We start from the raw sequence: 15,000 nt of genomic DNA on the forward strand, positions 1-15,000 counted from the left end.
TTTTACATCACCTCGAACAAGCTTAATTGTCAGTGATAACCCTTAAGTAAACCTACATATACTGTAAATCATTCTTTCTTTTGGTATTTGACATTTAGATCTTTCTCTCTTTCAATCTCTGCAGGTCTTTCCTCCCCTGCCTAATGAAGCGGAGATCGCACACACTAAAAAGCTGTTTCGCCGACGTAGAAATGATCGCCGGTGAGTGACCATAACGCCATAATGATGACGTGGAGTTCTTGTGACATTGAGGGAATTACTGTCCTTTCTCCCAGTTCTTTAAACTGCAGACATAGAATGCTGACATTAGTCTCGTAAAGGAGAAAGCACACACACACACACACACACACACACACACTGACTGATAGTTCACACTTCAGTTTTAATATGCAATATGAGCGTCAGACGGCTATTCAGAGGTGTGTTTGTGTTTGGAGTCAAATGTAGCACTCTGTATCTGCCTTTTCTTTACTCATAATCTTCACTTTAAATCTATAAGAAAACTTCCACCTTTTTTTTAAATATATTTGACTTGACGTCATTGGAAAGTTCACTGTTGCAGTTTGCTGTTGCTTAGAAACTGTGAAAAAGAATAAATATTTTGGTCTAAACTTGTATGAAAGAAAAGGAGGGAGCAAAGCGTGAAAAAGCAAAGCCCGTCTTTTATTCACTGCTTTGTTTGCATGGACAAAAAAGGTTTTATCATCATTGACCAACTGTCCTTGTCTCTGGAAACTAGCCAACTTTTAGGGTTGTTAGATTTTTATTTTTGCGTTGTGATGCCGCTGCAGTCAAGGACATTGATGCTTGAGGTTTTTGCTTTGACACGTTGCTGGAGAACAAAACAGACGGTTTGTATGTGAATAAAGACACCAAAGCTCCCTGTGGCCCAGATTGTACGCTGGTTTGATTAGTTAGAACAGTGGTTTTGGTTGCATGAGTATGATGCTATTGCTCATACTTTGGGTTAGTGATTTTACAAAAAAATAATAATTGTCACCAATTTACTTATACACATTTCTTAATGTGAACTATTAATTGGTGACTTATATATATGTATATATATATATATAATAAAAAAAGGAAATTGCGTTCTGCAGTTACCTTAACATAGTTTAGTTGCGGTAATGTTCTGTTGTTGCCGTAACATTCTTTGGTTGCTGTGGCATTCAATAATCGCCATAACATTCTATAGTTGTCATAGCATTCTTTAGTTGCTGTAACATTGTTTAGTTGGTGTGGCTTTCAATAGTTGCCTTAACATTCTGTAATTGTCGTAACTAGTGCCGGACGTTAGCTTTTCACCAATATATCGGTATTGGCGTATATTTTACAGATATGCGCAGATATGAAAACTTTATTTCAGAACATATAATGCAGAAAACAATGTTTTAGAATTGGTGTCATATTGTAGTTTGTCCAGCAGAGTGTGCTCTGACCCCACTGTTTACAGAGCTGACTCTGAACTGATGGTGGTTTTGCTGACAGGGCGGTGTTAAGTGGTGTCTTCTCGGTAAGTTGCTAATTAGTTTATGAAATACATTCAGGGAAGTTAATAAACAATGACCCCATCATTTTCCCTTTTCAATATAACTAATATAACATTAACCCTGTCCCTGACAACCAGGTCACATGTTTGCTATGTTAGCCAGCTATAGTTAGTCAGTAATGTAAACATCAGAGCATCTTTTTGCAGCTCAGCAGACAACGGTGCGGTGGTGGATTGTGTCTGTTGAGTGCTGATTTCACACTACGCTATCACCTAGTTGGTGAGACGCAATGCTGGACCATCTTTTTCTCTCCGTGACAACGAGCTTATAGCAAACTTGCTAACCACGTAGCTACTTTTATTGCTTGTCATCTGAGTGGAAGCTAATGTGTAAACTGTTTTGTTCAGGATTCACAGTTTGTTGCCCCCTTCAACCGAACAATTCCAGTCATTGCATTTATAAAATGTAATATTTAAAAGTCTTTATTTCCACTGTTGGAAGTTTCCCCAGAATACAGTGTAACACCGCTGCCGCAGTTTATCTCTTGACTCGGCAGGTGTAAATGGTACTTGTTTTACAACCTGCCAATAATTGACTGGCCGTATTATTTGATTGATACTAAACAGTACTGATGTTTAATTTGCTATTTATTGAATTTTTATGTATTCTTTATTTAAATGGCCAGCAATTGACTGATAATGAACATTCAGTACTGATGTTTATTTAGCTAATTGTTGTATTTTTCGTTATTCTTTATTTTCTTAGTATTCATTTCTAGAGTTTGTTGACACTGTATAATAATAATAATGTCAAATATTCTTTGATAAATATATTTTTTTAAGAAAGCAGCCTTCTGTGTATCTTTGCATAGTCATATCGGTGCAAAATCAGTGAACAATCCACATAGAAATGGTCTGTTTTCTTTCCAGCTCAAAAATTAACCATATTGGTAATCAGTGAATTTTCCCCCTCTAAAAATTCTATAGTTTCTGTACTTTTCTATAGTTGCCATAACATTCTTTATTTGCTGAAACGTTCTGTAGTGTCCGTAACATTCTGTAGTTGCAGTAACATTCTTTAGTTGCCGTAGCGCTCTGTAGTTGTCATAAAATGTTTTCGTTTCCAAAGCGTTCTATATTTGCAGTAGCCTAAAATTTTTCAATATTTTCAATATTTGCTATAACATTCTATTGAAAGCCACAGCAACAAAACTTTAAGGCAACTACAGAAATCTGCGACAACTATAGTTCCCTTAAAATTCTTTAGTTGCCGAAATGTTCTGTGGTTGTCGTAACATTCTATAGTTTCCATAGTGTTCTATAGTTACTGTAACATTCTAAAGGTGCCGTAGCATTCTGTTGTTGCAGAAACATTCTTTTGTTGCTGTGGCTTTCTGTAGTTGCTTTAATGTTCTGTTGTTGCCTTGGAATTCTATATCTTCCGTATCATTCTGTAGTTGCCGTAACATAATTTAGTTGCGTAACATTCTATAGTTTCCATAGCGTTCTATATTTGCAGTAAAAAAAAGAAATAGTGTTCTACAGTTGCTGTAATATTCTTTAGTTGCCAAAATATTCTGTAGTTGTCATAACATTCTATAGTTTCCATAGCATTCTGTAGTTGCCAAAACATTTAGTTGCCATTGCATTCTTTAGTTGCCGAAACATTCTATAGTTGCCGTAATGTTCTGTTGTTACCGTGGAATTCTATAGTTTCCATAACACACTTTAGTTGTCGTAACATTCTCTATTTGCTATTATATTCTTTAGTTGCTGTGGCTTTCAATAGTTGCTGTAGCATTCTATAGTTGCCATAGTTTTCTGTAGTTGCCGTAACATTCTTTAGTTGCCGAAATGTTCTGTAGTTGTCATAACATTCTATAGTTTCTATAACGTTCTATATTTGCAGTAAACATTTTTAGTTGCTGTGGCTTTCAATATTTGCTTTGACATTCTATAGATGCTGTAGCGTTCTATAGTTGCAGTAACATTCTTTAGTTTCCATTTGCATTCTTTAGTTGCCGAAACATTCTATAGTTGCCGTAATGTTCTGTTGTTACCGTGGAATTCTATAGTTGCCATAACACACTTTAGTTGCTGTGGCTTTCTGTAGTTGCCAAAACATTCTTTAGTTGCCGAAATGTTCTGTAGTTGTTATAACATTCTATAGTTTCCATAGCATTCTGTAGTTGCAGAAACATCCTTTAGTTGATTTGGCTTTCAAAAGTTGCTCTAACATTTCTTGCCGAAGCATTCCATAGTTCCCATAAGATTCTTTAGTTGTTTAAATGTTCTGTAGTTGCCGTGACATTATATTGTTCCTGTATCGTTCTATAGGTGCTTAACATATTTGCATGTGAGTTTCTCCTGTACTACTGTACTTAATTTCCTTAATGCGTGCTGTAACTTAAAAAAATCTTAATGTGGTTTTTTAGATGGTTATAATGATAAGATTAGTTAAGATGTGATAGCGAAATCCCTTGCCGGCTGTGCTCGCCGCCATATTGTTTACATGCAATGCAGCATGGGATTGTGAGTTCACAAAAGAAGCATAGAAGTTTTTAAATCCTAGCCCTTCCACTTTCCATGGCACGGAAGTGGTTAGAATGAGTAACAGATGGAATGGGAGATGGCTTGAGTGCAATGACTACTTAATATATTCTTTCTTTGATGTAAGAAAACATAGCCGCATCGATGCATTAGAACAATGCGCTCTAATGGTAACGGCTTTAAACATTTATTTAGTGATTGTTTGTATGTTTGTAACATTAAAATAAATATATTGTTATATTGAAAAGACTGAGCAGCTGGTTCATTATTTTAACTGTTCAGTCCCTCTATTGCTGGTAAACCGCAGGACGAATTCAGATCACACCGGTTTGATCGTACATGCGAAAGGGTTAATCCTTTTTCCCCCCATAATGTTCTATACATGCCGTAAACTTCTATAGTTTCCATAGCATTCTATAGATGCATTCTTTAATTGCCATATATCCCGTAACATTCTTTAGCTGCTGGGCCGTTCTATGGATGCAGTAACATCCTGTGGTTTCTATAGCATTCCATAGTTGCCATTTGGGATGCGCCAGGGTGGTTGACTTATCGAGTAACTGTCCCATGTATTTTTGTTTTCGATGTTGCTGTTTAGTTCTGTTATTATTCCATCCCATACTCTCTCATCATCCTTTTTCTCCTATCTGTTTTTAGTTCTCGCTCCTCTACTTTAATTTCATCCCTACCCTTATTCACACACCATCTCCCTGTCACACTCATAGCCGAACCGAACCGCCCCAGGACCAACTGACGATACTACTGCCTGCCGAGGGAAAGCGGCAAGTGTCCAGGTCAGTGTCTCAAATGGATCCAGTTCCAAGCGACTCTCCTGACTCGTGTTCTTCTCTGGTCTTCTTACCAGCTTCACACTCTGTGAACTTTGGGGTCTTAAACTGATGTCCGAACAGTCATTCTATTGTGGAAGTTTGTGCCAGTCAATCCGCTCTTGGGACTTAAACTAACCATCTTCTTACTGTGGATCTGTAGCCTTGGCATCCTGCTTGCGTTCTTACTTTGCTAGTTTGACCCCTGCCTTGCCTTGTTTCAGTTGAGTCACCTTCCTTTTTTACACTGGATCTCTGATTCATTCACACATGAGACGCTGAAGGGAATCTGAATGATGAGTGTTAAAGTGCCGGGTAGTAGGGAATGTTATAAATCAGGATCATTGTGGTGTTCAGTAGGAATGTTTTGGGAAGTTTAGGATTGGTGAAGGGTGCTAAATAAAACCCACTAACATGCTTGCACAGCCATTGCTTAACAAACACAGAAATGGAGGTTGATGGGTCAGTATTTCTGGAAATCAAGTCACACCTGAATGTACACCAAGTCACACTTAAAAACACAAGTGTACCTCTTTGTACATTTCTTAAGCATTCCTAAGTAAAATAACGATCTCATGACCGTTACTCTGGCTGAAATCTTTAGTTTGAACGAGATACACAGACATGAACTCTAAAAATCTGGATGTGAAGAGGGAAGAGACCTGTCAGTCAGGGGTTATCTTGGGTAAAGCAGCCACTTATGTAAAAGTGGGCGGCTGTGGCTCAGGTGGTAGAGCTGGTAGGCTGCTAATCGCAGGTTTGGTGGTTCGATTCCCGGCCCACATGACTCCACATGCTGAAGTTTCCTTGGGCAAGACACTGAACCCCAAGTTGCTCCCAATGGCAGGCTAGCGCCTTACATGGCAGCTCTGCCACCATTGGTGTGTGTGTGTGTGAATGGGTGATTGGGACACAGTGTAAAGTGCTTTGGTAACCTCTAAGGTTAAGGTATATAAGGTATATAAGTGCAGTCCAAGAGACACGCATACACACTCAAAATAGACAAATCCAAGACAAGCATACTTGGTAAAACCTCTCTGAACACAATTACAGCCGTAGTACCCCAAACACAAGAATTCACTCATAGAAGCATCCAGTGCATACAGACCTTTTGTGCTATAGTCACTGGAAGGTTGGTTTCTAGTAGGCATACTGTAATGCTGTATCTAACTGAATTAGCATGAATTGTTAATTGCATGAAGTTTAACTCCACTCATGTTTGTTGCACGCAACTGTTTCTCATGTCCCCTCAAATCACTAACTCTACATGAAAATGAACGACCTCCAGTCACAGCCAGTTAGAATGCATTTAATGTTTAAAGGATTAGTTCACCCAAAATCTTTAGTATTATTAAGTGCAACTCTTGACCGACCGTTGATCTCCTGTGCACATCTGCACGAGAGCTTTATACCTCTTGCACGAGAGCAACAGTAGTTACACTGCCGCTCGCGAGGTAGGGCGTTCAACAATACCACTGGCGATATTAACAACAGAAAACACAACACGGCTGCACAGAAACCAAAGAACAGAACTTACTAAGCTTCAAGTTTGTACTCGAGTCCTCAATCAAAGAGAGGGGAGGAGTAGGCAGGAATGTCCGTCACCTCCATGCTGAACCGGTGAGTATTTGTGACAGACCTGAAGAGAGCGAGACCTCCGCAAAATCATTGAGGAGGTGTAACATTCTCGGCCAAAATCAAGACGCTTTTAACCGGCTCATGAGATGCTGGCTTTAATAGACTGTTATGAGAACGTTTTTGGACCGTGCCAGATCATAGCGGACGGAGTTACCCGCGCAATGCCGAAAATAGAAAATAAGCGATCGATAGAATGTACCGTCGCTCGTCACAGCTGGTTAGGACAAAAACGAACCAGCAGTTAGGCTCCTCTGTGTTTCTGTTTGGCTTCCGAGTAATCCGTTATTAAAAAAAAAAAAAAGGCTGGGCATAGAAATGCATCAGTTCTTGGACTACAAACTCTTCAGACATGTTTAGTGAGTTCTGTTCTCTGTTTTGTGTGCAGTTGTGTTCTGTTGTCACTATCACTGTGTTGGACCTGTTTTTAGATAAACAAAACGATTTTTGCTTGAACGCCCCAATGTCGTGAGGGGGCTGCGTGAACTGCTGCTCTCGTGTCCTATCATGAACGCACACAGGAGATCAACGGTCAGTGACATTTTCATGAAATAATACATTTAATTTCAGTTTCTCATCAAATCTTATCGTATACTTTCATAACAATCACGAGTCTCATGAATAATTAATTAGACTTCTGAATGATACTTTTGTGTCCTTTTGAAGAGGTGGTCACCATAAACTGCCATTGTATGACATCACCGAGCACAACATTTTTAACAATTTCTCCCTTTGTGTTCAGAAAAAGAAAGAAAGTCAAATAGGGTTACAACACACATTTTTGGGTGAACTATCCCTTTAATATTATATGTCGAGCAGGATTTTAGTTAAGGATGTTACCATAAGCTAGTCAAAATCAAAAGTTTCTTCAAAGATGCTTTTTATCGAAATGTCTTATTTCTTCTTGTTTTCTTGATCTTCATCTCAAAGTTTTTCAAGGTCTAAACTTCTGTTTTCAATAGAGGAGTTAAAGCTAAATTTGTGCATTGGTGAAACCAGATAAAACACGAAACTAAAACATGTGATTGGCTGGTTCAACTGCATGCTGTTGCGGCAAATGTTGGTTTTGCGACATATTTTTACAACATAACATTATTGTTTGTATATAGCTTGTTTTTATTACTCTATAATCTTATTTTGTTTGTACAAAAGTTTGTTGTTAGTGCAAAGCATGTTGTTACAGCACATTTGTCATGTGTTATGCAGTTAAACATTTTGACAGTAACAAATGATGCGCTAATAATAAACACTCTCGAGCAACAATAATAATATGACAGGGCAATTTATATTACATTGTTTACTGTTAATAACGCATGAGATATTTGTCTATTATGAGTGGAATATAGTTATGTCTGGTGCTTTTCAAAAATAGGTGAAGCTTAGAAATAAACTTGATAGTGCTGTGATAGCTACAGGTTTATTATTATTATTATTTTTATACTTCATTTTTCTACACTTTAAGCCCAAATGGGTGAATAATGAATGTCTTGACCAACAAAAATGAGGTATCGTTTGAAAGCTTAGCCCTACTTTACTCTGCATGTAGGGAGGGTTACTTGTGAAATAATACATGCTGTAAAATGTAACTTGTAACATATTCCGTTGGATTACTCAAGGTCAGTAATGTAATCTAAATACTTTGGATTACTTCTTCAGCAATGGTAGATTTTTTTCACTTGTTTTGACTATAAAAACTGTCAGTACATTAAGACAAAATGCACGTGTTAAAAATAAATTCTCTGAAAACCCCAAATATCTAATGCGGTGTTGCTTCTAAAACAAGCTAAATCTAACAGATCTTGTTTTAATTATTTTTAGATATTTTATAATACAAAAATTTATGTCAAGAGTATCATTTTTGCCCTAATATCAAAGATCTTACTAGAAAAAAAGAAATTTTGATCCAATGTGAATTTTCTTGAAATAAAAATATGATATAGCATTTTAGCTTAGCATAAAGCTAACAATTTACACAAGGTTTATTTCTATTTCTTCTGCTCCAAACTAGTGTTGTCAAAAATACCGGTACCAAGTCGGTATTCAAACAAAAAATTATTTACGATACCAGAATTTCTGAACGTACCGAGTTCGGAATTATAACTAGTAAGAAATCAATTCTTGATATCAACAATTGATTTTGAATGGCAGCCTATGGTGACATTTCACTAGTGAAAATACAACAGATATCAAGAATTAGCACTGTTACTAGTAGATATCAAATTCCTGATATCAATAACTATCATTTTAACTAGAATTGTTGATATCAAGGATTCATATCCTGGAAATGAATAAAAGATAAAACGGCTTGCCATAGCTGAGAGAGATCTGCCTCGGGCCGCTCATCCCTCGCGCGCACGCTAAATGCAGCTAAATTAGAAAGCGATTGCTCGCGACTTATTTAATCATAATATCTATATATATATGTCACTGTGCATTTCTTATCATGAAGAAAATTGGCAATATGCAGCTTTATTAATACGAGAGCACTTTGCACATTAGTTCGGAAATAGTTTTTTATTAATTCTATTGTGTGTTTATTTAGACTAAATATTAAATGAAACAATAAAATGCAAAGTAATCTCTTCAGTAATCAAAACACTTTTAGAATGTAACCGTATTCTAATTACCTATAATTTAAATTGTAACTATAGTGGAATACAGTTACTTATATATTGTATTTTAAATACGTAATCTCGTTACTTGTATTCCGTTACTCCCCAACCAAATTAACAAATTAATTATATGAATAACTAGATTGAGAATGTATTGCCTCATATGCATAAAATTACATTTATACATTTAAATTGATCAACTTGTAATATATAAAATTAGTCCTAAATTGAGGAGGTCATTTAGTGGCTCATTTTCTTGCCCCTATATTTAGAATTTCTGGGGCATTTTTGTCACTTTCAGTGGCGTCACTTTCATTTTTATAATGTCGGTCTTATGTGTGCTATTCTGTTTAAGCTTTGTTTTGTAGATAATTTCAGTTTTATATGTGCAACTTTTTGTTTTTATATACTTTAAGTATAAAGTCAATATTCAAGTGTTGTGGAGAAACTCTACCTTTATAATGAGGTACACATTTCATACTTTGATAAAAATGCTGGAACCAAAATATGAAATTCCATTTTCTGCATAAACTAAATGAGATTTTAGCTGACGTCCTCCTGTGTAGTCACTAGTGTGAAAGCTGTAAGCATCTGTGTGAAACATGTTCAGTAAAGTGTGGCATCAAGGGTTAACTCATGTAAACTTCAAGAATGTCACGGTCATCAGGTTTGGTGTCTTATTTTCATCCTGTCATTGAGTGAACTCTGTAAGCATCGTTCCTAAAATTAACCCTCATAAAACCGCAGAACGCCACTCTCAAACTTTAAACCTGGATGTCTTACTCTCAAGCTGTCAATCAAACGGGAAGACTATCCTTGCAGCGAGAACTGACCTGTGTGTGTGAGTGGTTTAAAAGGCAGAGAATACCGTGTTTTACAGCCGTACAGAGGTTACATTCATTAATGGTCACTAGTCTTTGATGTTTGTGCTGATGTTACCAGTTTGAGAAGGTCGAGGGTGACAATCATAGGGCCCAAACTAAACATTTTTTAAACTTTAATGGAATCGTTGAGAGTAATCTACAGAGCCCCTTTGTGAACAGGCTGGAATTTAATTTTTTTTAACCATCATGTTTACATCGAAACCTCAGTGATAAAACAGGAAAACAAAAATGATAGAAATAAAAATCGAAATGTTGTGGTTGTCATGGTTTAACTATGTAAATAACATAGTTTAACAATAGTTTAACTATAGTAATATTTATTATTCGTTTCCATTGAAAGGCAAAATTATTGCGAGGCAGCGCAAAACTTACTGCGAGGCAGCGCAAAACTTACTGCGAGGCAGCGCAAAACTTACAGCGAGGCAGCGCAAAACTTACTGCGAGGCAGCGCAAAACTTACTGCGAGGCAGCGCAAAACTTACTGCGAGGCAGCGCAAAACATACTGCGAGGAAGAGCAAAACTTACTGCGAGGCAGCGCAAAACTTACTGCGAGGAAGAGCAAAACTTACTGCGAGGAAGAGCAAAACTTACTGCGAGGAAGAGCAAAACTTACTGCAGGCAGCGCAAAACTTACTGCGAGGAAGAGCAAAACTTACTGCGAGGAAGAGCAAAACATACTGCGAGGAAGAGCAAAACATACTGCGAGGAAGAGCAAAACTTACTGCAGGCAGCGCAAAACTTACTGCGAGGAAGAGCAAAACTTACTGCGAGGAAGAGCAAAACTTACTGCGAGGAAGAGCAAAACTTACTGCGAGGCAGCGCAAAACTTACTGCGAGGCAGCGCAAAACTTACTGCGAGGCAGCGCAAAACTTACTGCGAGGCAGCGCAAAACTTACTGCGAGGCAGCGCAAAACTTACTGCGAGGAAGCAGCAAAACTTACTGCGAGGAAGAGCAAAACTTACTGCGAGGAAGAGCAAAACTTACTGCGAGGAAGAGCAAAACTTACTGCGAGGAAGAGCAAAACTTACTGCGAGGAAGAGCAAAACTTACTGCGAGGAAGAGCAAAACTTACTGCGAGGCAGCACAAAACTTACTGCGAGGAAGAGCAAAACTTACTGCGAGGAAGAGCAAAACTTACTGCGAGGAAGAGCAAAACTTACTGCAGGCAGCGCAAAACTTACTGCGAGGAAGCGCAAAACTTACTGCGAGGAAGAGCAAAACATACTGCGAGGAAGAGCAAAACATACTGCGAGGAAGAGCAAAACTTACTGCGAGGAAGAGCAAAACTTACTGCAGGCAGCGCAAAACTTACTGCGAGGAAGAGCAAAACTTACTGCAGGCAGCGCAAAACTTACTGCGAGGAAGAGCAAAACTTACTGCGAGGAAGAGCAAAACTTACTGCGTGGAAGAGCAAAACTTACTGCGAGGAAGAGCAAAACTTACTGCGAGGAAGAGCAAAACTTACTGCGAGGAAGAGCAAAACTTTTTCAGAAAACAATTCCTGTCCTCTATGGGGCTCTATAGGAATCAGAATCTTCTTTTGTCAACCAAAAAATGTCAACAAGCATACGAATTAAAAGGACCTACTATTAGTAAACCATGTACACGCTCCAAGGTGAGCATAAAGCAAATTGTCTGATTATTGCTGCTCCTGTAAACACAGTTAGTGATACACCGCACAGAAACCTGTGTTGACATGTATGGCGCACTCATAATGTATGCTAGCACAAACAGCAGATGTCAGAGTGTATATTTATTCACACATGTAATGTAGACACAGTGTGTGTCTGTAAAGATCCGTAATCCAGCGTAAGTCTTCAGGATAACTAGAGATTGCTGGTGAACATCGATTATCCCGTACGCTCTGTGCATTTGCTACAAACATGGAGATTTGGGTGTTTATATATCAGCTGAGATCTGCTGTAAATCACCATACACACACTTTAAAGGGATGGTTTGCCCAAACATCATCATTTACTCACCCTCATGATGTTTCAAAGTCAGATGACTACAGTGGAACACAAAATTAGTTTAGAAACATGTGCGTGCTGCTCTTTTCCAAACAATGAAAGCATATTTTAATGAGCTGTTGCGATCCGAAAATAAAATAAAAATTCTGCATTTTATAATTGTATCAAAGAGAACCTTAAAATAAAAATAGATACTTGTAAGTTTTAAGGAATAAATGTTAAATGAAGCTTTCGGTAGTTTGCAGGGAATTTTCTGCTGCAAAAACTTGAGTGTGGTTCTTCAAAGGATGAATTGCACAAATTGTAGGTAATTTACATTTGGGTCAAGAAAAAATGATGAATTGCATTATTTTCTAAAGCTTTTTTCATCTCGTAGACGACAACAGCGTCTGCCTGGCGCAGGAGGAGCTGGCGGGAAATCCCAGAATCCGCAGCAGCTACAGCCGACCAATCAGATGCAACAGACCATTACAGAGTACCAGACAGGTGTCGGGACTAAGCACGGAGGGCGGGTTTACCAGGGGCAGCAGAACCAGGGTGGGCGACAGGGTGGCCCGCATCATGGCTACAGTCAGAACCGCCTCTGGCATCAACAGCCGAAACACCAGACGAGCAGTTTAACTCAAGGGCCTGCACCGAATACCAAAGAGACAGAGAATGTAAAGCAGGAGGAGCCTGAGCCACAGGAGAGAAGAGTGAAGGATGAACCAGTTAAAGAGGAGAGAAAGAAAGAAGAGAAGGTGGAGAAGACGGAGGGAGGGAAGATTTGCTTACTGCAGTCATCAAAAGAAAGACTGAGGAGGAGACTCAAAGAGAAGGTGAAAAGTGTGTGTGTGCGCGCGCGTGTGCGTGCGAGGGTGTGTGTGTGTGTGTGTGTGTGTGTGTGTGTGTGTGCGCGTGCAGTGCGCGAGAGGGAGGGAGTGAGTGTGTGTGTGTGTGAGAGAGAGAGTCTGTCTCGAGCACTGCCGCGCACACACACTCCCTCTCGCAAGCGCGCGTGCTCTCACATACGAGACAGAGTGCGTGTGTGAGTGCGCGCGCGAGAGAGTGCTTGCGTGTGTGTGTGCGTGCGTGCGAGAGAGAGTGCGCGTGTGTGTGAGAGAGTGTGCGTGCGAGAGTGAGTGCGTGCGTGGTGTGTGTGAGTGAGAGTGCACGCGAGCGAGAGAGTGCGTGTGTGTGTGAGAGTGTGTGCGCGCGAGAGAGAGAGAGTGTGTGAGAGTGTGCGCGTGTGCACGCGAGCGAGAGACTGCACGAGCGAGAGAGTGCGTGTGTGTGTGAGAGCGCGCGAGAGTGAGAGAGTGTGTGTGTGAGAGTGCGCGTGTGTGTGCGCGCGAGCGAGAGAGTGCATGTGTGTGTGAGAGCGCGCGAGAGTGAGAGTGTGTGAGAGTGCGCGCGTGTGTGTGTGTGTGTGCGCGCGAGCGAGAGAGTGCATGTGTGTGCGTGTGAGCAAGAGAGTGTGTGTGTGTGTGTGTGTGTGTGTGTGTGTGTGTGTGTGTGAGTGTGTGAGCGCGAGAGTGAGAGAGAGTGTGTGTGAGAGTGCACGCGTGTGTCGTCAGTCGTTTTATTTTTACAAAAATCTAATGTCATTTCCATCAGAATAATTTTCTGCACAGAATTCTGTTAAACACAATGCAGAATTTGAGATGTGCTGGAAATGACACTGTCATGGGAATTTTCATGACAGAAATGACAGAAATCTCCTGTGATGCAAGTACATTCACTATTTGAAATTGTTAATAGACCAGTGTAATGAGCGAGAGTGCTTTTACAAATCTAAATGAATCAATTAAGAATTGATCTGAATCAGAATGATCCACCAAAGTTTGTTGTCAAGCTCCCAAAATGGCATCATTTGGTACATGCATCAGTGTTTCACGTCACATGACCGCTCTTGATCTTCTTTGAATGGCAGGAGGATGTTCCCGTGGCGACGGCCGGACCTCAGCGGAACCGAATGGACAGATTATTAGAGATCTTGAACAGCATGAGGAATAACAGCAGCGGTGTGGAGGCGCAACTCACCACCTTCATGGAGGAGGCGCAGAACTCGGCAGACTCCGAGGAGACGCTGAACCAGATCGTACACACCATTTATCATAAAGCGGTCAGCGACCGAAGCTTTGCGGCCACCGCTGCCAAACTCTGTGACAAGATGGCGCTGTTTATGGTGGAAGGCACCAAATTTCGCTCTCTTCTACTCAACATGTTACAGGTGAGGAGTCTGTCATTTGTCTATCTATCTGCCTGTCTGTCTGTCGTTTATCTATCTATCTGCCTGTCTGTCTCTCTGTCGTTTATCTATCTATCTATCTGCCTGTCTTTCTGTCATTTGTCTATCTGTCTGTCTGTGTCTGTATCTCTGTTGGTCTGTAATTTGTTATTTCATTCTATTTATCTATCTGTCTGTCTGTCTGTTTCATTTGTCTATCTATCTATCTATCTATCTGCCTGTCTGTCTGTCTGTCTGTCTGTCTGTCTGTCTGTCTGTCTGTCTGTCTGTGTCATTTGTATATCTATCTGCCTGTCTGTCATTTGTCTATCTGTCTGTCTGTGTCTGTATCTCTGTTGGTCTGTAATTTTTTTTATCTGTCTGTCTGTCTGTCTGTCATTTGTCTATCTATCTAGCTGCCTGTCTGTCTGTCTGTCATTTGTCTATCTATCTGTCTGTCTGTCTATCTATCTATCTATCTGCCTGTCTGTCTGTCTGACATTTGTCTATCTATCTATCTGTCTGTCTGTGACTGCATCTCTGTTTGTCTGTAATTTGTTATTTCATTCTATTTATCTGTCTGTCTGTCATTTGTCTATCTATCTGTCTGTCTGTCTTTTGTCTATCTGTCTGTCTGTGTCTGTATCTCTGTCGTTTTATTTATCTGCCTGTCTGTGTGTCTGTCTGTCTGTCTGTTGTTTGTTCTGTGGTTTTATCTGTCTGTATAAATAAATAGCCTTATTGTAAAGTGTCGAGTCTTTACAAAATAAGGTTTTCAAACTTTAATCTTAAAATTCAAAAGTTTTCAAAAACAAACTACA

The 15,000-nt window shown here is 39.5% G+C and overlaps 1 protein-coding gene across 2 annotated transcripts in view; it reads left to right on the plus strand.

The window, feature by feature from the left end:
- ctif (CBP80/20-dependent translation initiation factor) overlaps positions 1 to 15,000 on the plus strand; it is a 79,912-nt gene that overhangs the window by 48,297 nt on the left and 16,615 nt on the right. For both annotated transcript variants that reach the window (XM_052104296.1, XM_052104297.1), the window contains 3 exons: positions 125 to 201; positions 12,347 to 12,788; positions 13,883 to 14,182. In XM_052104296.1, coding sequence (XP_051960256.1) covers positions 125 to 201; positions 12,347 to 12,788; positions 13,883 to 14,182 — 819 coding nt within the window. The remainder of the gene's footprint in view (positions 1 to 124; positions 202 to 12,346; positions 12,789 to 13,882; positions 14,183 to 15,000) is intronic.

The sequence above is a fragment of the Xyrauchen texanus genome, chromosome 34, assembly GCF_025860055.1.
Source record: "Xyrauchen texanus isolate HMW12.3.18 chromosome 34, RBS_HiC_50CHRs, whole genome shotgun sequence".
Classification (NCBI taxonomy): Eukaryota; Metazoa; Chordata; class Actinopteri; order Cypriniformes; family Catostomidae; genus Xyrauchen; species Xyrauchen texanus.